Here is a 27,304-nt window from a genome sequence, read left to right as displayed (position 1 = left end):
AGAACAGACTCAATTCGTTGGGGTAATGGATTCTATAAGGCATCGAAGGCATTCCACAGGCATGTTGACTCCAATGCCTCCCACAGTTGTGTCAAGTTGGCTGGATATCCTTTGGGTGTTGGACCATTCTTGATGCACACCGGAAACTGTTGAGCGTGAAAACCCCAGCAGCATTGCAGTTCTTAACACACTCAAACTGGCACCTACTACCATACCCCGTTCAAAGGCACTTAAATATTTTGTTTTTTCTCATTGGCACACATATACAATCCATGTCTCAATTGTCTCAAGGCTTAAAACTCCTTCTTTAACCTGTCTCCTCCCCTTCATCTACACTGATTGAAGTGGATTTAACATCAATAAGGGATCATAGCTGTCAACTGGATTTACCTGGTCAGTCTTTGTCATGGAAAGAGCATGTTTGTACACTCAGTGTAGGTTTAATGAGATATCAGCCCACTGTAACCTCCTAACTACTGATGCTGAAGATACAGGGCCTTCAGGAAGTAATCATACCCCTCGACTTATTCCACATTTTGTTGTGATATAGCCTGAATTCAAAATAAATGGACTCAATTGAAAACATGTTTTCACACATTTTTACTCCTGAATTTATTTAGGCCATAACAAAAGGGTTGAATACTTATTGACTTCATTTTTTATTCATTTCCAAAAACATAATTCCACTTTGACATTATGGGGTATTTTGTGTGAGCCAGTGACACAAAATCTCAATTTAATGAATTTTTAATTCAGGCTGTAACACAGCAAAATGTGGAAAAAGACAAGGGGTTTGAATACTTTCTGAAGGCACTGTAGGTTTGTTGTATGTAGGAAGCAGGAGCAGAGGATTTAAATTCAGGCTGTAACACAACAAAATGTGGAAAAAGACAAGGGGTTTGAATACTTTCTGAAGGCACTGTAGGTTTGTTGTATGTAGGAAGCAGGAGCAGAGGATTTAAATTCAGGCTGTAACACAACAAAATGTGGAAAAAGACAAGGGGTTTGAATACTTTCTGAAGGCACTGTAGGTTTGTTGTATGTAGGAAACGGGAGCAGGGGAGGATTGCGTGTGGAAACATGACCTGAAGTTGTGAGTTCCCATCGCTGGTACAAATATAGATTTTGGAATTAAACTGTGATATCAAAATTCCAGAAACCACATCTGTGCCAGAAAATACAAGCAATCAGTATTAATCCTAATTTTATTAGCAACATAACTGTAGCTCCAACCAGTATTGAACAACATTCAGCAGCATAGTAATGAGTGCTAGATCAGTCTAGACCTAATGGCCCCTCTGGCCAAACATCAAATCTCCTCATGTTTGGCTCGCAGACTGAGTTCACCATCTAATCCATGATTGAGATGGACCATATCTAACAACCTAGTCTCAGAGCATTTTGTATTATTTTGTAGGTAAATCCGAGACTCTCCATTTGTATGTTATGTGTTAATTTGTGGATGTCCATCATCCATTTTGTATGATATGATTTAGCCAAAAGTAAAATTTGTTACACATTTTCTAAATGTACAATATGTTACAGATGATGATACAAAAATTATATGTTATGAATTCCAATTTGTTGTGGCAAATTTTAGCGAGCTGGCTAGTGCCAACTTTAGCTAGCTGGCTAACATTAGCTAGGCTAGGGTTTAGGGATAGGGCTTAGGGCCAAGGTTAGGAGTTAGGTTGAATGGTTAAGGGAGAGTTAGCTAAAAGGGTTAAGGTTAGGGAAAGGGTTAGATAACATGCTACGTAGTTGCAAAGTTGCTAAAAAGTAGTTGAAAAGTTACTAATTAGCAAAAATTCTAAGGTTGTCTGTGATGAGATTCGAACATACAACTGTTGGGTTGTGTTCTCAAGACACATCGGTGGCAGGGTAGCCTAGTGGTTAGCGCATTGGACTAGTAACCGGAAGGTTGCAAGTTCAAACCCTCAAGCTAACAATGTACAAATCTGTAGTTCTGCCCTTGAACAGGCAGTTAACCCACTGTTCCTAGGCCATCATTGAAAATAAGTATTTGTTCTTAACTGACTTGCCTGGTAAAATAAAAAAAACACCCTCCTTAAGTAGCCCTAGTATATTGTAATCATACATATTATACTAATTTGAGTGTCCCGGATTTACATTTACTATGTTACATATAGTCCATGAGACCAGGCGGTGTCAAATTTCAAACCAAAATCAAGTTTCCAATGCCTTTATATTTCAGTGCCTTTCAACTGTATCATATTCAAAATTGTATGATACAGACAGAGTGATTGAACGACAGTCAAGGTTTTTACTGTTCTCAAACATGAATTTACAAATATCTATTAAATAATTTTTTTTAAAGTAAATGGACAAACAAATTATCATAAAAGATGGAACATTTTGAAAGATATGATGTTGAAAATATTACTAGGCAGATATTGTAAATCTCCCATGAAAAAAAGAATGGCTTAAAAGTCAAGGGCCCCTTGATTGTCGTAGCACAAAGGGCTATTGGCAGATTGGATATTGTAATGCAAATTGTTCCCACAATTTATAACATCCACTAATTTAGTGACAGAGATTATATGATGGATTAATTGCAGGAGTCCTATATTAAAAGATACAACATACAAACATAGAAAAATAAAAAATAGAGAAGCAGCAGTCAAAGATTGACAACCTCCTGGTAAAACATGTCACAGGCATCAATTAGCATTTCGCTACACCAGCAATAATATCTGCTAAATATGTGTATGTGACCAATACAATTTGATTTGAATGTCAAGAATACAGAGTGCATTAGGTCACAGTACCCACATGCCGGAGGCCACATCCAAGACCAAACACAACATTTGCAAACGCAAATGTCACAGGTGAAAATACTATATGCATATGTATGCTAGAAATGAATTGTTAGTCCGTGCTCACCATGACAAGTGGTGCTAGGCCCACAAAGTCTCTCTGGGTTGTGTAGATCCTCATGGAACCTTCTTTCTGTCCCCCATCCCTGGTGTTTGGTGGCAACTCCAGGTGCCATGTGATCACCTGGCTGTCTGATTGGCTGCTCAGCTCCTCTACCTCAAAGTCCATCTGTAGGACCTCCAGTAGACTGCTGTCTAGCCTGAGAGAAGATAGAAGAGTCAGGATCAGACGAGGAATCTCACTGCCAGAGGAACACACTCAGCTCAAGCTATTATCTTTGATACTACATTGAATACATACAGTATGTGATTGTAGTACGGTGAGATAAACATTACAGAAGGACGGGAAGTGAGCATTTAAAAAAAAAAAGGAAAAGCAAGCAAGGTGGGACAGCCAAGCCCAAAGTAATCATGGTGGCACAGCAGTGATCCTGACACATCAACCACAGAGTAAACAGAAAAAAGCGAAGCAATAAAGAACAGAAAGTGGAGGGTGGGAGGATCTGGGTTCCTCAGTCAGATATATCAATTGTGTATGCTCCAAGGACAGACTGCAAAGCATCGTCCAGGTTGCAGAGGGTCATCGGCTGCCACCTGCCCTCCATCGAGGTCCTGCATGACTGCAGGGCAAGGAAGCATGCAGGAAAGATCAGGTAGTCACCTGGAATACATTTCAATTAACAGGTGCACTTTGTTAAACGTTCATTTGTGGAATTGCGTAACATTCAGTCAATGCGTAACATTTCAAGAACTTTGAAAGTTTCTTCAAGTGCAGTCCCAAAAACCATCAAGCACTATGACGAAAGGACCGCCACAGGAAAGGAAGACCTAGAGTTACCTCCGCTGCAGAGGATAAGTTCATTAGAGTTAACTTCACCTCAGATTGCAGCCAAAATAAATGCTTCACAGAGCTCAACTAACAGACACATGTCAACATCAACTGTTCAGAGGAGACTGCATTAATCAGGCCTTCATGATCAAATTGCTGCAAAGAAACCACCCCCAGAGTACTAATAAGAGGAAAAGACTTGCTTGCTCCAAGAAACACGAGCAATGGACATTAGACCAGTGGAAATCTGTCCTTTGGTCTGATGAGTCCAAATTTGAGAGTTTTGGCTCCAACTGACGTGTCTTTGTGAGATGCATAGGAGGTGAACGGATGGTCTCTGCATGTGTGGTTCCCACCGTGAAGCATGGAGGCAGCGGTGTGATGATGTGGGGGTGCTTTGCTGGTGACACTGTGATTTATTTAGAATTCAAGGCACATTTAACCAGCATGGCTCCCACAGCATTCTGCAGCAATATGCCATTCTATCTGGATTGCGCTTTGTGGGACTATCATTTGTTTTTCAACAGGACAATGACCCAAAACACACCTCTAGGCTGTGTAAGGGCTATTTGACCAAGAAGGAGAGTGATCAAATCTAATCAAATTGTATTTGTCACATGTGCCGAATACAACAGGGGAAGTAGACCTTACAGTGAAATGCTTACTTACGAGCCCTTAAAATTTCTTTGGGATCGGGGGCGGTATTTTGATGTCCGGATGAAAAGCGGGCCCAAAGTAAACTACCTGCTACTCAGGCCCAGAAGCTAGGATCTGTATATAGTCGGTAGATTTGGATAGAAAACACTCTAAAGTTTCTAAAACGGTTAAAATAATGTCCGTGAGTATAACAGAACTGAAATGGCAGGCAAAACCCAGAGGACAAACCATCCCCCCACAAAATATTTTTTTTATCCTACCACTGATTTCAATGGCTGGCACTTTTAGGGCGAAATCGTGCCCGATTGCAGTTCCTAGGGCTTCCACTAGATGGCAACAGTCTTTAGAAAGAGTTTTAGGCTGGTTTTTGGAAAAATGAGGGAGAAGAAGTAGTTTTTCTAAGGGCTCCCATTTTGGCTGTAGTGTTTCCATGTGTATGGCCGAGATGGCGCGTTATTTTTGTTTATCTCCGGTAAAGACAATAACGATTCTCCATCTTAAATGTGATTGTTTATTTGTGTATTAGGGTAGATAAGGATTGATTATAAATGTTGATTGACTTGTTTGGATAAGTTTATTGGTAACGTTTGGGATTCATTTTGTATGCATTTTGACCGATGGAAACCGACTGGATTATTGACTGAAGCGTGCCAGTTTTTATGGATATAAAGAAGACATTTATTGAACAAAAGGACCATTTGTAATGTAAATGAGACCTTTTGAAGTGCCAACAGAAGAAGATCTTCAAAGGTAAGGCATATATTATATCGCTATTTCTGACTTTCGTGTCGCAACTCCCTGGCTGAAAATGATTTGTTATGCATTTGTGTGCTGGACACTGTCCTCAGATAATTGCATGGTTTGCTTTTGCCATAAATCATTTTTGAAATCTTACACCTTGACTGGATTAACAACAAGTTAAGCTTTATTTTGATGTATTGCACTTGTGAGTTCATGAAAGTTTAATATTTATAGTAATTTAATTTGAATTTGGCGCTACCGTCCCACCTATCTACCGTCCCACCTATTTGGGACGCTACCGACCCACCTATCCCAAAGAAGTTTTAAACAACAATTCAGTTAACCTCTCTTGGGTAGGGGGCAGTATTTTGACGTCCGGATGAAAAGTGTGCCCAAAGTAAACTGCCTGTTACTCAGGCCCAGAAGCTAGGATATGCATATAATTAGTAGATTTGGATAGAAAACACTCTAAAACTGTTAAAATTAAGAACTTGTCACTGGTGCTTCCTGCTTTAGTTTTTGCTTGTAAGCAGGAATCAGGAGGATAGCATTATTGGTCAGATTTGCTAAATGGAGGGCGAAGGAGAGCTTTGTATGCATCTTTGTGTGTGGAGTAAAGGTGGTCTAGAGTTTCTTTCACTCTGGTTGCACATTTAACATGATGGTAGAAATGAGGTAAAACGGATTTAAGTTTCCTTGCATTTAAGTCTCCGGCCACTAGGAGTGCCGCCTCTGGATGAGTGTTTTCCTGTTTGCTTATGGCTGTATACAGTTCATTGAGTGCGGTATTAGTGCCAGCATCGGTTTGTGGTGGTAAATAGACCACTACAAAGAATGTAAATAGTGTGAATAGTGTGTTCTACAGCTTATCATGAGATACTCTACCTCAGGCGTGCAAAACCTTGAGACTTTCGTGCACCAGCTGTTGTTTACAAATATACATAGACCGGCACCCCTTGTCTTACCAGACGCGGCTGTTCTATGCTGCCGATACAGTGTAAAACCCGCCAGCTTTATGTTATTCATGTCGTCGTTTTGCCACGACTCGCAGAAACATAAGATATTACAGTTTTTTATGTCCCGTTGGTAGGATCGTTGTTAATCTATTTCATTATCCAATGGTTGTACTTTGGCTACAATGGTGCTGCATCAGATGACCTGACCTCCACTATCACCCGCCCTCATCCCAATTGAGAAGGTTTGGGATGAGTTGTCATCAAGGCAAAGGGTGGCTACTTTGTAGAATATAAAATATATTTGGATTTGTTTAACACATGTTTGGTTACTACATGATTCCATATGTGTTATTTCAATATTTGATATATTCACTATTATTCTACAAAGTAGAACATAGTAAAAATAAAGAAAAAACGTTGAATGAGTAGATGTGTCCGGACTTTTGACTGGTACTGTATTCATACTGATATTGTAAAATTGCACAACCACTGTATATCCACTGCTCATCCTCTTATAGCTCTATGCTCACTCACCCTAGTTGTATATAATGTATGTACACTTTGTTTAAACTTCCCTATCTGTATTTTATCTCTAAATGTTGTCAATCACTAGCAGCACCATATCACCAAGTAGAATTTGGAGTGTATGTAAATGTACTTGGTGAATAAAGGTGATTCTGATTCTGAAGCGTTGTTTAAACCCGAGGAGGAAAAACAGGAGGAATCCAGTTTATTAACCCTAACCTTGACTCTGTGATAGACTTCACTGCATTGTAAAAGCTTATGTCTTACATGTACTGTATGTTTAGTATAATAAACAACATCAGCATTGTCAAAGTGACTTCCTACACATGCCTAATAAGAAAACAACTCATGTATGAATCTGTAGTTTTTTTCAGTCTGTTTTAATATTCAATAATGACTTATTTCCTTGGTCTTTTGTCCTTCATCAAAATAACAACAAAACACTTCATCTTCTCACCGTCAGGAGCATAAAACAAGATTATCCACATAGAGGGTGTCATTTCATATTCTTTCCCACATTAATGTCCTGTTACTGTAAAGTAATCACATTGTTTGTGCACATGTAAGGTATGACTAGCTGAGCATGTCAAATGAGCATCAGGGATTTGATTGTGAGACAACAGATTAATGAGATGCACAATCTCCCGGCTCCACTGAAACCTATTACCCCTGAACAGACACACATGTCACTGCAGGCGTCAGGATGAAGGAGAATGCACGCATGGGCTAAAAAGGATAGATAGCTTGTAGCAGCAAAGTTCTCTGATAGCCTGATCCTCTCATTGTATATGATAATGCCTTGAATAGGACTTGGATAGGATCCCCTCTAATCTGATGAATCGGTTCAAAGTCTCTAAAGCGAAACATCTTTAAAGCATTACTGAAAGTGTTTCGGCCTGTTTTAACTGACAGTACTTTAGATCATCATCATAAACATGGGGATTTACAAGAATGGGTAAGTGCAGTGATGGGTTTAGACAGCTTTTAACTATGGACTTTGAACTCGGAGTCAAGTGAGGTGCCATGAATTCATGAGATCTCCCTTGACTTGTAATATTAAGCAGCTGGAATATTGCACAATTTGCACAGCTGGAACATTGACAATAAAGAATATCCATCCTATCCCTTTGTTATTGCAACTCCCTGTGAAACACACTACTGAATAGGACCACATCCACTCACTCTCAAGTAAGACAGTCCTGTATCTGGCACACACCCTCCCTTCGCCACATCAAACACTTACACACAACCAACTGTCAAATATTTTCAAATGTACTGTGTGTGTCCCTTCAAAGCCAAATGCAAGCACAAAGCTACTTCTGATGAGTTCTCTATAATTTATTCTCTAAGAGCTTTTTAAATTCTGCACAACACATGAAAAGACGTAACAAGAGAAATTTACTGTAATTGAATCATCTTAGAATATTGCACAGAAACACAAACCAACTGTAACAGTGTTTTAGTCAAGTATCAAAACAAGATGTGCAAGAGGGTCTCTATCCCCTAAAATATACATTAAAATGGATTTTGCTGTTTTAATCTGGCATTACAGTGAAAAGGGGGACACCATTATAGCCTTCTGTCATTCTTGTGGGTGAAGCAGTGAAGTACTCCAAACCCCAGATTATTAAAGGGACAGCACTCTCACTAAGTGGCCATCTTAAATCTGATGATCTGTTGCAATGTATTGTCAAACAGAGGATAAAAAAAGAGTTAATATCCAGATAGCCGCATAAACACTCACAGTGAGCTAGGAATCTAAGAGACAAAGTCCATAAAAAACCCAAAGAGGTGTGACATTAGACAGCCCCTGCAGGGGGTCTAGTAAGTTAAATGACATTTTAAGATGGATTATCCCTAACAAACGATTCTTCATCCACAAATATGTTCACATAAACCTGTTCGATAAAGAATGGACTAATCCCCATCACATGGGGAATACAAGAAAATGAGGTCAGTGTTTCTATCACTCTGTGCTTATCAGTGTGAAGTGTATCCTGCTTGCCACGCTCAATGCAATCATGGACGCCATAATGCTACAATTAAAATGACAAACTACAAAGATGTCCCACCTTTAAATTCACAGGAACATCTCATAGGCTATAAATACCTGGAGCCACAGCAGATCATAAAGGTCAGCCAAGTCACAGAGTTGGTCAATTACATGGAATGTCAATGGAAGGTCCTGTTCCTTCATGGACAGGTTCCTACATCTGGTGTATTGTCCAGAACTCCAAGGTAAATTGACCTCAAGCAAGGTAAAGGTTACACTTCAGAAAGAGCACCATGACTCCAGATGTCTTTGTCACAGCAGCAATGGTACCAGAAACAGATCCCACAGGCTTCTAGGAACGGAAGAGGCATTAACAAAGCCACATATTCACATTGACTGGGCACACTAATGTTTAATTAATTGTTAATAATAATAATTGTTTAGTATTTGCCCAAGGTTTTAACAACATACTGTAAAGGAGACAGAAACACTTTAATATACTGAAAAGGGAACAGAAATACTTTTAAAAATCCTTTATTTAACTAGGCAAGTCAGTTAAGAACAAATTCGTATTTACAATGATGGCCTACTCCGACACTTGGCCAATTGCGCCGCCCTATGGGACTCCCAATCACAGCCAGATGTGATGCAGCCTGGATTCAAACCAGGTACTACAGTGACACCTCTTGCACTGAGATGCAGTGTCTTAGACCACTGCACCACTCGGGAGACCTTCATGTGAACTATACACAAAAAATTAAAAACACCATCCTAACATTAAGAACCCCCCAACACCACAACCACCACCCACCTACCCTTTGTTAAGAGTGAAAAACCCAGCAGTGTTGGAGTTCTTGACATAAACCGGTGTCAGGAACGTCAAGAATGCATGGCACCTACTACCCTACCCCGTTCAAAGGCACTGTAAATATTTTGTCACCATCTGAATGGCACACATACACAATCCATGTCTCAATTGTTTCAAGGCTTAAAAATCCTTCTTTAACCTGTCTCCTCCCCTTCATCTACACTGATTGAAGTGGATTTAACAAGTGACAATAAGAGATCCTAGCTATCACCTGGATTCATCTGGTCAGTCTATGTCATGGAAAGAGCAAGTGTCCTTAATGCTTTGTACACTCAGTATAGATAAGCAATTAGAGACTTCCAGAGATTTTCTTACAGACGTAGCACTACTTAATGACTTGTGAGGACAGTGGCCTCTTTAAGAAGCAGATTTACTTAAGCTTTTCTCAGCAGTAGACCTGTGCTTGTATAGCATAAGATTTCTTCTCAGGTCAGATAGCCTAAGCCCCAGTCAAAATGCCATCGTGTGTGAGTATTATTTAGTCGTTAGCCTACTCATTGTATCACATATGCAAACTATTTTCAACTTACTCAGGCAAAATGGAAGTAACTAACCCTCTGTATCATGTACACTACTATTAAAATGAATTAACTAACAAACCCATGACATTAACACCTTATAGAGTACAGTGATGTTTATTCAAGAGTATGTGTAAAGCTGTCTATGAGCAGCCAAATTGGAAGGGTCCAGCCAATGGATGAACACATAGTGGGTTTAATGGTGTTCACTGATAGTATATTGGGGGGGATTGTTGTGTATGTTCAGCAGACTTGCCTTTTTCCAGGTATGGCAGATTTCCTCTGACAAACAACAGCGATGGTGCCATCCGCTCCAGAGTCCAGCGTGATGTCCCACAACAATGAGTTACTGGGTGTTGCTGTGCGAAACGACACTCCTTTTTTTACAATCGCTCTAACAATGGAGACAATAAAAAGAGAGACAGGAATAAGACACATGTTACACAAACCAAGGTAACTAAGAAAGTAAACTCTAAATCCTACACCTAGCAGTAAGTCCAATGGACATGGCTAACATGATGTTGGCTCCCATAGCTTGGGGCCTTGAAATGATTCATTCCTAAGACCTTCAGTCAATCAGAGTCCACTTTGCTCATAGCAAAGCCCTGCAATTTAAGAGGATTGGGCAAATCCCTGGGGATAGGTTTCAATAGACTGAGGAAAAATGCATTTTGAATGTTTAGTATTCCTCATATACTATGGGCCTCTTTGTTCCTGTCTCGTACACAAATTATTCATGGTGTACTAATGGCTTGTTGGCCTGCTGGCCTCTCATTTGTAAATGATAAGCATTATCTAATGCAGCTGAACATTTACACTGTTCCAGTAGACAGCCATACTAGGGAGCTGAATGCTAATTCAAACATTACCCTGCAATTAATGACTAGTGTAAAAGGTCCTACAAGGGAGTTAGTGTAGCGTAAGAGTGGAGGTAGGTTAGATATATACTATGGATATATACATCCATAGTGTTGTGCAGGAGAGGCATCCCACTGTCCATCCTCTGACACTGTACAGGATTACAACACCGCACTCATTTGTCTCTCTTTAGAGCCATTCAAAGCATGTTTCCATAACAATTGAGCACCACCAAGTTGTTTCTTCATAAAATATTATTATAGTGCTGAATATTATCACTATAGTAAGGTGATTGCTCACAAAACTAGAACCAAAAAGATTTTGGGGATTTTCAAAAACTGTAATCAATAGAAGGAACCTTTGGTGGAAGTATTGTTGACATACAGTATATTTGACATTTGTACCTTAAAGCATAATTGAGAAATAATTAATTGAAGTTGAAACATTTGTGACATTTTGGCCTTACTCAGGCCTCCTTTAAGACTATGTTAAAAAGAAAAATGCTATTGCAACCTCTTTGCAATAAGGAATTGAGACCAAAAGCTCAAGAGAAGTTTCAAGGATACAGTCAGGTAGCAACACATCTGCCACGCTGATCCTCAACACTGGAGCTCCCCAGGGGTGCGTGCTCAGTCCCCTCCTGTACTCCCTGTTTACCCATGACTGCATGGCCAGGCACGACTCCAACACCATCATTAATTTAGCAGACGACACAACAGTGGTAGGCCTGATTACCGACAACGACGAGACAGACTATGGGGAGGAGATCAGAGACCTGGCCGGGTGGTGCCAGAATAACAACCTATCCCTCAACAAAACCAAGACTAGGGAGATGATTGTGGACTACAGGAAAAGGAGGACCGAGCACACCCCCATTCTCATCGACAGGGCTGTAGTGGAGCAGGTTTAGAGCTTCAAGTTCCTTGGTGTCCACATCAACAACAAACTAGAATGGTCCAAACACACCAAGACAGAGATCCTCAAAAGGTTCTACAGAAGCAACATCGAGAGTGGTTGCATCACTGCCTGGTACGGTAACTGCTCGGCCTCTGACCGCAAGGCACTACAGAGGGTAGTGTGTACGGCCCAGTACATCACTGGAGTTAAGCTGCCTGCCATCCAGAACCTCTACACCAGGCGGTGTCAGAGGAAGGCCCTAAAAATGGTCAAAGGCCCCAGCGATTTGCATTGTGTCCCGCCACCCGCCACCCACCACCCACCACCCGCCAACCCCTCTTTTACGTTACGCTACTGCTACCACTTGCTTTGTTATATGAGTAGTATTTTTATTTCAATAACGATTTTGTTAGAAGAAAATAAATAAACAAATAAATAAACATTTTCTAAATATTGTTGCACTGTATACTCTACGGACATTTCAAAGCTCCAGAGTGGGACCTCTGCTACTTTTAGAGTTATGCTCCAATTTGTAAGCATTACCAAAAGAGTGAACTTGAAAATGGATTCAAAATGGTCATCCTCTGCTAGTAAAAAGATGGCTGTAATTGGTTACGTTGGCTACTATGCTAATTTATCTGTTTAAAACGGCCATATATGTTAAACTAGCAGAGATCCCACTTTGGAATTTTGGAGTACCTGTAGTATATTATGTTTGACAATGTATATATATATTTTTTTAATCAAAATCCAAAATTGTATATTTTCAATATTCATGTTTATATTTGTCAATATTCATAAAATAAAGTTAGAAAATTGTTCTTGAATTCAAAATACTACTCATATTACAGAGCTAGCGGTAAAGCTTCATATGACACCAACAGATCAATCATTATGGAGCCTTAAGGAGGCCTGGGTATGGCCAAAATGTCACAAAACAATTAATCATAATCAACAAATTATAATACAAATGTCAAATATGAATGAAAGTTATTGAAAATCCCCCAAATCATGGTTTTTCTAAAATGTATTTTTACCCCAGCTAACAATTTTAGGGAGAAAGAACGTTTTTGTAATGTTTCTCATAATGTTCCACTAATGTTTGAGTGTCCAGGTTTCTGTTAGTTAGGGGAACATTCTATCTATGTTAGCAAAAACCTTCTGAGAAACTTTATAGCATGTTCTGGTGTTAAAGTTAGGAGAACATTATCTTAATGTAAAGCAGAATTTACCTAGAACGTGGTTACACTGTTCTCAGAATATACAACATTAATGTTGTAGATTAGTTTTATGGGACATGTCCAGTTAGGGGGTTAGGAGAATATCCCATCAACATTCCACCAAACATACACAGAACATTGTTGCCATGTTCTCACAATATGATATATTAATGTTCTAGACATGTTTCGTGGGAACCTTGCAGTAAACTTGTTACTGTTGCCAAGCCCATCAAGGACCTGACTGGTGAAACACTGATCCATTCACAGCTCTGTTTCAGATGTTCACATAGAGTGCTTTTAACATACAATGTTCAATTGACATATTTGACTATATTGTACATTTTCATAGTCATTATTATTCAACAAATCCCAGTCCTTAACTGGGATTTGAACTCACAACCTCTTGGTTTACAGATTCCCGATCTTCCTGCTATACCACCCTATCCGTGTAAGGTATCAGATCATTTGACTATTCTCTCATTATTGATTTGATTGACAAATTTTACAAATTTAAGGGCGGCCCTGTATAGCTATTAAATGTTGGTGGAGAATATTAACCTGCTTTAATGATTAATACAAGTTTTTATTGACTGTAGTTTTAACAGAGCTGAGATTTACTGAACTGGACACAATGTTTTTGCCAGGTTCCCATGAATTGTGTCTAGAACATTAAAATATTATGTTCTGAAAACATGGCAACCATGTCCCGTGTATGTTTAGTGGGATGTTGATGTAATATTCCCTGAATAAGGCTCAGTGACGCAGAAACGTTGGTGGTTTACCCAATACATTACTGGGAGCTTGTATATAGAGTGTGCAACTCTTTATTTTTTATAGCTTACAGTTTACTCACCGTTAGTCAGCAACTCTACACAAATATTTTCTGGGTGTGCGCCAGCTCATGCTTTTTATTAGACTGAAAACTTGGCCACCATGTTCTTTGTATATTTGGTGGGATGTTGATGAAATATTCTCCTAACCCACAGAAAACTGGACACATGAATGTTCTTGCAACGTTCCCATTTAACGTGTCTAGAACATTAATATCTTATGTACTAAGAACATGGCAACCATGTTCTGTGTATATCTGGTGTGACATTGATGGAATATTCTCCTAACCCTCAGAAAACTGGACACAAATTTTCTTGCAACATTCCCATGAAACGTGTCTAGAACATTAATATCTTAAGTTCTGAGAACAATGTTACCACGTTCTGGATAAATTCCATTTGGCATTAAGGGAATGGTCTCTGGGAAACATTCCTTGCACATCACGGGAACATTCATATGAACATTTTAGCAAATGACCCAATGCAACACTTAAGAGAACGTTCTCGAATGTTGTGGGAACATTTGTTGTTATCTGGGACTCTGTATTGTTATGTGTAACATCATGTGTAGCCTAATGCTTCTCAGGGGTTAATCCCAGACTCTTTCATATATACGTTATGGCAGTAAAACTAATTCTGAGCGCATTATGGGTCTCTGGGGGGGGGGGGGGGGGGGGGTATAATCTACAATATAAGCATCCATCTGATCTTCCCTACTTCACCTCCTGGTTGCGGGGGGGAGTGTACATTCAAGGTCATAGACAGATGCTCTACTCACGCTACTGCCATGCACAAAAACCAATGTACTCATCCCATTTAAAAACAAATTTGAGTTATTGTAATTTGCCTTTGTGTGTTTGTGAGTGTTTTGTGTGTATAAGTGTGCATGTAGTGTGTGTGTGTGTGTCTATGCATATTTGTGTAGTGTAAGAGCATCTGCACATACAGCTCTTCCTAGATGAAATCTGATGCACCCGTTGAAAGCTCAAGGGAGAACTAATCTTGGCATGGAGGTTGCTGAAATTGTCCTGTGATGCTGCCACATGGCGCACTGAAATGACCCAATGCCTTCGGCTCTCTTTCTCTCTCTCTATCAACGTGAGGGGACATACTTGTGGTACTTGTGAGACAGGGACTCAGACATTCCAGCAAAATTTCACTGATCCTTCCATGTTACTGCTACAATCTCTATCCGACAAAGTGCTAACAGTACTTACTAGACTGGCAAAGGTTAGAGGAGAATTACACATCCCCAAAGGGGCTGGATAATGTAAAAAGAGTTGCAAACAGCAAAAAAATCAGTTTGGGCAAGACAGTGAAGGTGAAGGTAGAGTAACCAACACAGTTCTCAATGTGTGTTTGTGCGTGTGTGTGTGTGTGTGTGTGAGTGTGTGTGAGTGTGTGTGTGTGTGTGTGTGTGTGTGTGTGTGTGCATGTGTGTGCCTGTCTGTCTGTCTGTCTCAATGTGTGTTTGTGCGTGCGTGCGTGCGTGCGTGCGTGCGTGCGTGTGTGTGTGTAGGTGACCTGCCTCTCTTTGTACTGTCAGAGAGGGGCCCTCACTCAATTGTTAGCAGGAACCAGCAGGTTCTATGGAGGAAGCAGGAACAAAGGCACAGGGGACTGACAGGCTCTGAGGGGAAAGGGGAGAAGAGGAGCAGAGCAGCAGCCTCTGATTAACAGGGGGACAGGGACTGTGAGTGGAGGTGACTGGGTTAAAGGGGACATGCTGAGTCACTGGCTTACTAGTGCTCTTCCATGCCGTCCCTAGGAGGGGTGCATCACTTGAGTGGGTTGAGTCACTGACGTGATCTTCCTGTCTGGGTTGGCGCCCCCCCTTGGGTTGTGCCGTGGCGGAGATCTTTGTGGGCTATACACAGCCTTGTCTCAGGATGGTAAGTTGGTGGTTGAAGAAATCCCTCTAGTGGTGTGGGGGCTGTGCTTTGGCAAAGTGGGTGGAGTTATATCCTGCCTGTTTGACCCTGTCCGGGCGTCTCATCGGATGGGGCCACAGTGTCTCCTGACCCCTCCCGTCTCAGCCTCCAGTATTTATGCTGCAGTAGTTTGTGTTTCGGGGGGCTAGGGTCAGTCTGTTATATCTGGAGTACTTCTCCTGTCTTATCCGGTGTCCTGTTTGAATTTAAGTATGCTCTCTCTAATTCTCTCTTTCTCTCTTTCTCTCTTTCTCTCTCTCGGAGGACCTGAGCCCTAGGACCATGCCTCAGGACTACCTGGCATGATGACTCCTTGCTGTCCCCAGTCCACCTGGCCGTGCTGCTGCTCCAGTTTCAACTGTTCTGCCTGCGGCTATGGAACCCTGACCTGTTCACCGGATGTGCTACCTGTCCCAGACCTGCTGTTTTCAACTCTCTAGAGACAGCAGGAGTGGTAGAGATGCTCTCAATGATCGGCTATGAAAAGCCAACTGACATTTACTCCTGAGGTGCTTACCTGTTGCACCCTCAACAACTACTGTGATTATTATTATTTGACCATGCTGGTCATTTATGAATATTTGAACATCTTGGCCAAGTTCTGTTATAATCTCCACCTGGCACAGCCAGAAGAGGACTGGCCACCCCTCATAGGGGGGCGGCAGGGTAGCCTAGTGGTTAGAGCGTTGGACTAGTAACCGGAAGGTTGCAAGTTCAAACCCCCGAGCTGACAAGGTACAAATCTGTTGTTCTGCCCCTGAACAGGCAGTTAACCGACTGTTCCTAGGCCATCATTGAAAATAAGAATTTGTTCTTAACTGACTTGCCTAGTTAAATAAAGGTAAAATAAATATCCTGTTTTGGCCTTTCTAGGGAGTTTTTCCTAGCCACCGTGCTTCTACGCCTGTATTGCTTGCTGTTTTGGGTTGTAGGCTGGGTTTCTGTACAGCACTTTGTGACATCAGCTGATGTAAGAAGGGCTATATAAATACATTTGATTTTATTTGATGCCTGTCACCATACATCTTTCCTGACTACAACAACACTCCCGGAGCCAGTGTAACCTTGAGGCCTCTACAACCTCTGGGATAAAGGTATAGTACTAACAACAAAAAAAAACATAACATCCTGCCTCCACATGAACTTCTGTTAGTTTAGCAGTAACTATAGGAACAGGTCACAGCATCAGTATGTCTCATAAGGATTTGCTGGAATCAACAGTACCTGAAGATAAAAATGCAATTAAAAATCATTTTATAACTGGAGATAAAAAAAAACATAACATCCTGCCTCCACATGAACTTCTGTTAGTTTAGCAGTAACTATAGGAACAGGTCACAGCATCAGTATGTCTCATAAGGATTTGCTGGAATCATAGTGGTAATACCAACAATGCTATTATTTGCCATCACTGAAATGGCATGTATTACAACAAAAAAATGTACTGATGACACACTCCTTGTAATAAGAAGTTAGAAAACCTCTGAGAACAGTTCATCTAGTAATGGCATTCTAAATCCACCCACTCATGCTATTCGTGGGTTGTTTCGTCACATTAGTTAATAGGACTGAAGCACGACTGAGCATTCTCCTCAACGCAGTGTCAATTGGCGCTGATGAAGATTGAATCTAAAGTGTATTACGGTGGCTTGGAAATATAATTACATTCCTAAAGGAGGCAAACAATTATTAGGAAAACCTTTTGTAGTCATTGTGATGTCACCAGATTTACTTTAGATGCAGTATAACTTTAGCTAGCTAGCTAAGATTGACCACTGGATTTTAGCTAGCTAACGTTAGCATTGCCAGTTATTTTTGATGAACTTTGCTAGCTATTGACAACATTGCCATCTGTCTAAAGTAAATTTGACGATTTATGATTAGTTGACAAGGTGAATCAGATGTACTTGTCCAGGGCTACAACAAAAAATATGTGCTGTTGGGGGTACTTGAGGACTGGAGTTGTTACAAGTCCTCAAGGGATTGTTACAAGATTACCTATCTGAAGCCTTTTCTCCTCCAGGCCCTCTGGGCTCTAAGGGTGGAGTTTTTTTTGCAGGAACCATAGCAGTCAGTGGCTATGGTTAGCCAGCGCTGACTGGAGAGGCAGGAGGAGGACGAGGCACCGAGGCACCAGGGCTGGGAAGATAGATTGGCCCATAGACTGGAACTGACAGTGTGTGAGAAAATCAGCTCTCAGGTGCTGCACCTACCATCCATCTCACTTCTCTCCAAGTGAGGTTTGGGTGGCGGACTAATGCTGTGTATTTTGCATACCGGTTCCCCACCACCCGACCTCCCCGTAACCATACTGCCACAGGAAGCCATGACCTCCCTCACCTCTGTCACACACACTCATGGCAGCCCTCGGTCCCTGGTCCGCTCCAGTCAGAAACCCCCTCCCTTGTGCTTGTTTTCTCTTCTCTATAAGCCTTATTTGTCTCAGACATAATAGAGAGAGTGAATAATGGCTAAGACCTGAAAATCAAGCAAACAATCTTAAATGTAGCGCTGATATAATTTGCCATATAATTCAACATTTTAGTTGCTGTTTGTGAGTAATGAAATGCCACTCTTGGACCAATAATACCAATATTGTTGTTAAAATACCAATAACACAATCATTAAATGTAAGTATATGATTCTATGGATGATTGTATGAATATAAAAAAACATATCCTAATCAGCATCAATCAGTATGGGCATGATGCTCCCCATCATCAATTGACCTGGTCTTGAGGAACCCCGAGAGCAGTGTTCCCAGGAAGACCCATTCTGCAGGCAGGCCCACCTGTGCTACTGCTGCCCAGGGGTTACAATCCCCCCCTGATTCACTCTGGCTTCACATCCCTGGCTCTGTACAGATGAATCACTGCAGAGACATGGGGCCAATACTGAACGCAAATGCAATCTCAAACAGATGCAATCTTTAATTATGCAAGCAAATAACCATCGTTCAGCCACTCTGATGCTCCGCCAGTCATCAATGACGTGCTTGTCATTCTTATGGGGCAGTTTAGGGAGTTAGAGAGACTTTTAGGGCAATGTTAACGCCAGATGGCCAGGAATAAAAACACAGTAAATGGGATGAAAAAGTCCTATTTGTCAGACAGATGAATGATCGGTAGCCCACTGACTGCATCCACCGGATAGCAAAGCTTATTGTTTTTTATCCATGAGGCTGTCTTTGAATAAAATACATGTTATCAGAGAAAAATGTATTAAATGGTGTTTGATCAGATATCATCGCGATTTAATCATTTAATCATTGCCTAAAAAATCATCTGTGATCTGGGGTTTTGCCAACTCAATCTGTATACTAGCTAGCTCATGGTGCACAGACTAAACACATTAGCAATCTGATTCCCCCTCATGTAATTGGGGCTCCCGAGCGGCACATCGGTCTAAGGCACTACATCGCAGTGCTAGAGATGTCACTACAGACCCTGGTTCGATCCTGGGCTGTATCACAATCGGCCGTGATCGGGAGTCCCAAGAATTTGTTCTTAACCGACTTGCCTAGTTAAATAAAATTAAAAACAATAATCATAATTTGACTATGCAGCATAGGGAGGTGATGGCATGGCATTACATTGTCAATATGACCAGTAATACAGCTGTAATAGAGAGTTGACACCTGCAAAAATAACATCTCATGGAAATCTAATTAAACTATCAGGTATGGTTTGACCATGTTATCACACTGATTAGATCCCTGGTCCTCTTGTCACTAGCTATCACCAACACTGGGATCATCATGTTGACGACTGAGCATTAAACCTGACTTAATGGGACACTTGAACAGTGACAAAACAGCCTGACAGCTGCTGAGGCCCAGACTAGAAGAGACGCGGGCTGCGTGATGATGAAAAGGAGGGCTAGAACACAGGCTGTGTTGGCAGGGTGATGAACAGTATAGAGACAGACACATATACATACACACATACAGTGGGGCAAAAAAGTATTTAGTCAGCCACCAATTGTATAAGTTCTCCCACTTAAAAGGATGAGAGAGGCCTGTAATTTTCATCATAGGTACACTTCAACTATGACAGACAAAAATGAGAGGAAAAAATCCAGAAAATCACATTGTAAGATTTTTTATTAATTTATTTGCAAATGATGGTGGAAAATAAGTATTTGGTCAATAACAAAAGTTTTGTCAATACTTTGTTATATACCCTTTGTTGGCAATGACAGAGGTCAAACATTTTCTGTAAGTCTTCACAAGGTTTTTACACACTGTTGCTGGTATTTTGGCCCATTCCTCCATGCAGATCTCCTCTAGAGCAGTGATGTTTGGGGCTGTTGCTGGGCAACACGGACTTTCAACTCCCTCCAAAGATTTTCTATGGGGTTGAGATCTGGAAACGGGCTAGGCCACTCCAGGACCTTCTTACGAAGCCACTCCTTTGTTGCCCGGGCGGTGTGTTTGGGATCATTGTCATGCTGAAAGACCCAGCCACGTTTCATCTTCAATGCCCTGGCTGATGGAAGGAGGTTTTCCCTCAAAATCTCACGATACATGGCCCCATTCATTATTTCCTTTACACGGATCAGTCGTCCTGGTCCCTTTGCAGAAAAACAGCCCCAAAGCATGATGTTTCCACCCCCATGCTTTACAGTAGGTATGGTGTTCTTTGGATGCAACTCAGCATTCTTTGTCCTCCAAACACCACGAGTTGAGTTTTTACCAAAAAGTTATATTTTGGTTTCATCTGACCATATGACATTCTCCCAATCTTCTTCTGGATCATCCAAATGCTCTCTAGCAAACTTCAGACGGGCCTGGACATGTACTGGCTTAAGCAGGGGGACATATCTGGCAGTGCAGGATTTGAGTCCCTGGCGGCGTAGTGTGTTACTGATGGTAGGCTTTGTTACTTTGGTCCCAGCTCTCTGCAGGTCATTCACTAGGTCCCCCCGTGTGGTTCTGGGATTTTTGCTCACTGTTCTTGTGATCATTTTGACCCCACGGGTTGAGATCTTGCGTGGAGCCCCAGATCAAGGGAGATTATCAGTAGTCTTGTATGTCTTCCATTTCCTAATAATTGTTCCCACAGTTGATTTCTTCAAACCAAGCTGCTTACCTATTGCAGATTCAGTCTTCCCAGCCTGGTGCAGGTCTACAATTTAGTTTCTGGTGTCCTTTGACAGCTCTTTAGTCTTGGCCATAGTAGAGTTTGGAGTGTGACTGTTTGAGGTTGTGGACAGGTGTCTTTTATACTGATAACAAGTTCAAACAGTTGCCATTAATACAGGTAACGAGTGGAGGACAGAGGAGCCTCTTAAAGAAGAAGTTACAGGTCTGTGAGAGACAGAAATCTTGCTTGTTTGTAGGTGACCAAATACTTATTTTCCACCATAACTTGCAAATAAATTTATTAAACATCCTACAATGTGATTTTCTGGGGGTTTTTCCCTAATTTTTTCTGTCATAGTTGAAGTGTACCTATGATGAAAATTACAGGCCTCTCATCTTTTTAAGTGGGAGAATTTGCACAATTGGTGGCTGACTAAATACTTTTTTGTACTCTTCTGTATGTACTCTTCTGTTTATGAGAGGCAAGGTGATTCAAGTTAAAGGGGAGAAATGACTTGAGGGAGAGGAGAAATGACTTGAGGGAGAGGAGAGGAGAAATGACATGAGGTAGATGAGAGGAGAAATGACATGAGGGAAAGGAGAGGAGAAATGACATGAGGGAAAGGAGAGGAGAAATGACATGAGGTAGATGAGAGGAGAAATGACATGAGGTAGATGAGAGGAGAAATGACATGAGGGAGATGAGAGGAGAAATGACATGAGGGAGATGAGAGGAGAAATGACATGAGGTAGATGAGAGGAGAAATGACTTGAGGGAGATGAGAGGAGAAATGACATGAGGTAGATGAGAAATGACATGAGGTAGATGAGAGGAGAAATGACATGAGAGAAAGGAGAGGAGAAATGACATGAGGTAGATGAGAGGAGAAATGACATGAGGGAAAGGAGAGGAGAAATGACATGAGGGAAAGGAGAGGAGAAATGATATGAGGTAGATGAGAGGAGAAATGACATGAGGTAGATGAGAGGAGAAATGACATGAGGGAGATGAGAGGAGAAATGACATGAGGGAGATGAGAGGAGAAATGACATGAGGTAGATGAGAGGAGAAATGACTTGAGGGAGATGAGAGGAGAAATGACATGAGGGAGATGAGAGGAGAAATGACATGAGGTAGATGAGAGGAGAAATGACTTGAGGGAGATGAGAGGAGAAATGACATGAGGGAGATGAGAGGAGAAATGACTTGAGGAGATGAGAGGAGAAATGACATGAGGGAGATGAGAGGAGAAATGACATGAGGGAGATGAGAGGAGAAATGACATGAGGGAGATGAGAGGAGAAATGACATGAGGGAGATTAGAGGAGAAATGACATGAGGGAGATGAGAGGAGAAATGACATGAGGTAGATGAGAGGAGAAATGACTTGAGGGAGATGAGAGGAGAAATGACATGAGGGAGATGAGAGGAGAAATGACATGAGGGAGATGAGAGGAGAAATGACATGAGGTAGATGAGAGGAGAAATGACATGAGGGAGAGGAGAGGAGAAATGACATGAGGTAGATGAGAAATGACTTGAGGGAAAGGAGAGGAGAAATGACATGAGGTAGATGAGAGGAGCTCCTACCATTGCTCCTGTTCCTTTACTCTCCTTGTTGTTGTTATGTGACCATTGACCCCATGAGGCAGAGACTGTGAGCAAGAGGCAATTTGAATTCAAACTAAAGCAAAAGGGATTAAGATACATGGGCACTGGGGTGGGTGAGAGAGAGCGAGAACCCAGGGAAAAGGCTTATTTTCAGCCCCACTGCTTAAGTATACATAGATTCCAACACATGAGAGTAGAACAGGAAGAGAGAGGCAGCTGTCAACTTGATTTAAATTAATCTCATTCAAATGAGTTGCCACACAAATGAGTTCGACATTAGAAAAACATAAGATAAATAAATAACTAGAAGTAGTAGAGAAACACATTTTTATCGAAAAATATTTACATTACTAAGACATTTACATTACATTTCTGTCATTTAGCAGGCTCTCTTATGGCTCTATTTTACTCACGTTAGGCTGTCAACCATGTCTAATCACAGAATTTGCACATGCAAGCCAAGCACCACCACTACTATCAGTAGCACTGTCAAAGCTGTACAAAAAAGTCTGCAAACAAGCAAACAAGCAAACACCGGCCACGAACGATGTGTTTACAATATAGTGTTGGTAATAAAGCATCATTTGTTCGACCGCAACTTCTGAGGTAGCTAACTTTAGCTTGGTACCTAGCTAGCACCAATACAACCAGCCTGAAGACAATGACCAGTAGAAACTGCAGTAATTTTCATTATTCTTAGCAATGATTTAAGAATCCTTGTGTGTAAGTATTGCGGGACTCTGAAACAACTGTGAATTGAGCCATATTTATTGTCAACCTATGTGTATTAAACACAATTCCCAAGGAAAAACAATACTGTGTGGATGTTTTCGAGTCTGATAACTCTGAGGAGGACGTTGGGAAAAAATATATTGGGTTTTAGTAGACTAATACCCCATTTCATTGATGCCCAATCCTTAAGTAAAGCTGTACAGTGCAATATGAACGTCAATACACACAATAGGCTGACTGGGGAGGTGATTTCACACTGTCAATTTAACTAGGCAAGTCAGTTAAGAACAAATTATTATTTACAATGATGGCCTATCGGGGAACAGTGGGTTAACTGCCTTATTCAAGGGCTGAACAACAGAGTTTTACCTTGTCAGCTCAGGGATTCAATCCAACAACCTTTCGGTTACTGGCACAATGCTCTAAGCACTAGGCTGCCTGCCGCCCCAAAGATAAGCGATAAGAGCTACAACATTAATATTTGCGTAAACTCTTCACAGTTATGTTCTGTGGATGTCACCGGGTAGACTGACACCCCATTTCCTTGCTTCACATTCCAACCTTGTTTAACATTAACTAGTCTAAATATGGCATGATTCCACCAATTGTAACCACAAATTCTACTATTGTGCCTAATCCTTACTGTGGCTAGCTTCACAACACCTAACCCGGTCCGGCAGAGAATCATTAGCCAGATGAAGCTAGCTGGCTGCTTATAACTTATAACTAACAGGGTTAAATAGCTGGCTAGCTATTTATTTCCATGAACTGAAGTTCAATTTCAATAGGCGAACAACAAGTGGCTACCTCGCAATAAGAGCTACAACGCTAATGTTCTCTGGGTGTCACTGAGTAGACTGATACCCCATGCCATTGATCCACAATCAGATTTTTGTCAAATTAACTAATTATTGTCTTTTGTTGATTTCATATAACCTCATTCCAACCTCGTTTAGCATGATCTATTCAAGTATGACATAATTCTACTATTTGTATTCATTTGCATCACTGTCAAAAACGTACTTTTAGGCTAAACGCAAAGCCCACTATTGTGGCTAATCCTTATTGTGGCTAGTTTCACATAGATGGGTCTGACCACCATCAAATAAGAACTGTCTTGTAAATTAGGGTTATTTTAGATGATGACACCTAGCTATATAGTTAGCTAGCTTCTGAAACAGATTATGTCGTTTTGCAATGTTTTTGGGGAAGAACATTGTTTGCATCCATGAGCTAGCTAGGTTTTTAATGGCCAGCACTGTAGGTGCGCGAGACAACTTTACCAGCATCATAGTATACGTATCGATGAATCATTGTGACATATGAAATACGAGTGCTAGTGTAATCAATGGGTAATACCTACATAAAAAATGTATAAACACGTAAAATTATTATGTGACGTGCAGTCATATTCAGGTCCTGATTGGTCATCAAGCTTATTTGACACGTCAAATAGTGTTATTTGACACGCAAAGACCCAAACGGTGTTCCATAGTATAAGAAATCCTGGTTGAGAATGAAACGACTGAACAAATGAACAACAAAACAGCACAGCTGGATGTGATACAGCCTGGATTCGAACCAGGGAATGTAGTGATGCCTCTTGCACTGAGATGCAGTGCCTTAGACCGCTGCCTCCATGTGTGTTAACTATTTAACTGTACTAGAATGCTTCAAGGGACGCAAAAAATGTAATATTGGATATCGGTATTGTTGTTTTGGGGCAAGGAAAATATTGGACATCGGTATCGCCCAAACATATCGGTGCATCACTATTCCTGATACCATCAAATAAACTCCAGAATACATGCAACACAAATAAATAATTGCGACATATTGAGAAAATAGAGCTTTGGAACCCCTGACATGGCCATCATTTACCACATACAGTAGTGTGGATGAAATATAGTAGCAGCAGAAAAAGTACTATCTCTAACGAAGACAACGTAAATCTCCACCTGTCTGTGTTGACAGCAACCCTTGATGAAGATAGCTACAATTGAAGTCGGAAGTTTACATACACATAGATTGGAATCATTGAAACTCGTTTTTCAACCACTCCACAAATTTCTTGTTAACAAACGATAGTTTTGGCAAGTTGGTTAGGAGATTTTCTTTGTGCATGACACAAGTCATTTTTCCAACAATTGTTGTTTACAGACAGATTATTTAATTTATAATTCAATGCATCACAATTCCAGTGGGTCAGAAGTTTATATACACTAAGTTGACTGTGCCTTTAAACAGCTTAGAAAATTCCAAATTTCATGTCTTTAGAAGCTTCTGATAGGCTAATTGACATCATTTGAGTCAATTGGAGGTGTACCTGTGGATGTATTTCAAGACCTACCTTCAAACTCAGTGCCTCTTCGCTTGAAATCATCGGAAAACCAAAAGAAATCAGCCAAGACCTCAGAAAAATATTGTAGACCTCCACAAGTCTGGTTCATCAGGCAATTTCCAAATGCCTGAAGGTACCACTTTCATCTGTACAAACAATATTGGTTCAATGAGACCTTTCAGCAATCCATACTCAGTTGGACCCAAAACACTGAGAAATACGTCTGCTTTCTTTCCATCTTTGATTTCATTAGCAGCCAGCCAATGCTCAAAACGCTCCAAATAGGAATCAAAATCCTCTTTTGTAGACTCAAACTCTGGTACTCGACCAATGGTTGCCATTTTCACAGTTAATTGTTCAGTTTTCTTATTCCTTGTATTCCTTAATTTTCATCTAATTCTTCACTTCAGAAGTTTCTGCAATTACTTCATTCACTGCACTCATTTGTAATAATGTACACACGTGTTATGTTCCTTCTTCCTTTTTTTTCTTGACAATATTTCTCCACTGAGATCCACTGAAACCCCTCGAGCTCTACAGTTCCCGGCACCCCAGTGTGCATGTGCATTTCCTATTAGGTGTAGTAACGTAACACTGCCGTAATGCATTACTGCTTAGTAACAGCACAGTAACTAATATAAACAGATGTAGATCCCAGATACTACACCGCTCATGAAGGAGACGCATTCTGTCTCCTAGAGATGAACGTACTTTGCCGCGAAAAGTGCAACTCAATCCCAGAACACCAGCAAAGGACCTTGTGAAGATGCTGGAGGAAACAGGTAAAAAAGTATCTATAGCCACAGTAAAAAAAAGTATCTATAGCCACAGTAAAACGAGTCCTATATTGACATAACCTTAAAGCCAGACTACGGTTTGCAACTGCACATGGGGACAAAAATTTTACTTTTTGGAGAAATGTCCTTTGGTCTGATGAAACAAAAATATAACTGTTTGGCCATAATGACCATCGTTATGTTTGGGGGGAAAAAGGAGGACGGCTTGCAAGCCAAAGAACACCATCCCAAACGTGAAGCACGGGGGTGGCAGCATCATGTTGTGGGGGGTGCTTTGCAGCAGGAGGGACTGGTGCACTTCACAAAATAGATGGCATCATGAGGTAGGTGTTACGGTTCTCTAGGTGAGAAGGAGAGTCGGACCAAAATGCGGCATGTAGATTGCGATCCATGTTTATTAAACTGAAGCAACACGAATCTAAATACAAACACTACAAAACAATAAACGTAACGAAAACCGAAACATGGACATCAGGACACTAAGGACAATCACCCACGAAACACTCAAAGAATATGGCTGCCTAAATATGGTTCCCAATCAGAGACAACCATAAACACCTGCCTCTGATTGAGAACCACTTCAGACAGCCATAGACTTAACTAGAACACCCCACTAAGCTACAATCCCAATACCAACACACCACATACAAAAACCCATGCCACACCCTGGCCTGACCAAATAAATGAAGATAAACACAAAATACTTCGACCAGGGCGTGACAGTAGGAAATATCGAAGCAACATCTGAAGACATCAGTCAGGAAACTTGGTCGCAAATGGGTCTTCCAAATGGACAATGACCCCAAGCATACTTCCAAAGTTGTGGCAAAATGGCTTATGGACAACAAAGTCAAGGTATTGGAGTGGCCATCACAAAGCCCTGACCTCAATCCTATAGAACATTTGTGGGCAGAACTGAAAAAGCGTGTGCGAGCAAGGAAGCCGACAAACCTGACAGTTACACCAGCTCTGTCAGGAGGAATGGGCCAAAATGCACCCACCTTATTATGGGAAGCTTG

The 27,304-nt window shown here is 41.0% G+C and overlaps 1 protein-coding gene across 1 annotated transcript in view; it reads right to left on the bottom strand.

Moving 5' to 3' along the window:
* Nucleotides 1-27,304, bottom strand: part of LOC109873540 (transmembrane protein 132D) — a 46,928-nt gene that overhangs the window by 8,719 nt on the left and 10,905 nt on the right. The window contains exons 3-4 of the mRNA XM_020465203.2: nucleotides 10,241-10,378; nucleotides 2,905-3,097 (exon numbers count right to left, since the gene is read on the bottom strand). Coding sequence (XP_020320792.1) covers nucleotides 2,905-3,097; nucleotides 10,241-10,378 — 331 coding nt within the window. The remainder of the gene's footprint in view (nucleotides 1-2,904; nucleotides 3,098-10,240; nucleotides 10,379-27,304) is intronic.

This window comes from Oncorhynchus kisutch, linkage group LG3 (genome assembly GCF_002021735.2).
Source record: "Oncorhynchus kisutch isolate 150728-3 linkage group LG3, Okis_V2, whole genome shotgun sequence".
In the NCBI taxonomy this organism is placed as follows: Eukaryota; Metazoa; Chordata; class Actinopteri; order Salmoniformes; family Salmonidae; genus Oncorhynchus; species Oncorhynchus kisutch.
This window is presented reverse-complemented; position numbering and strand designations above follow the sequence as displayed.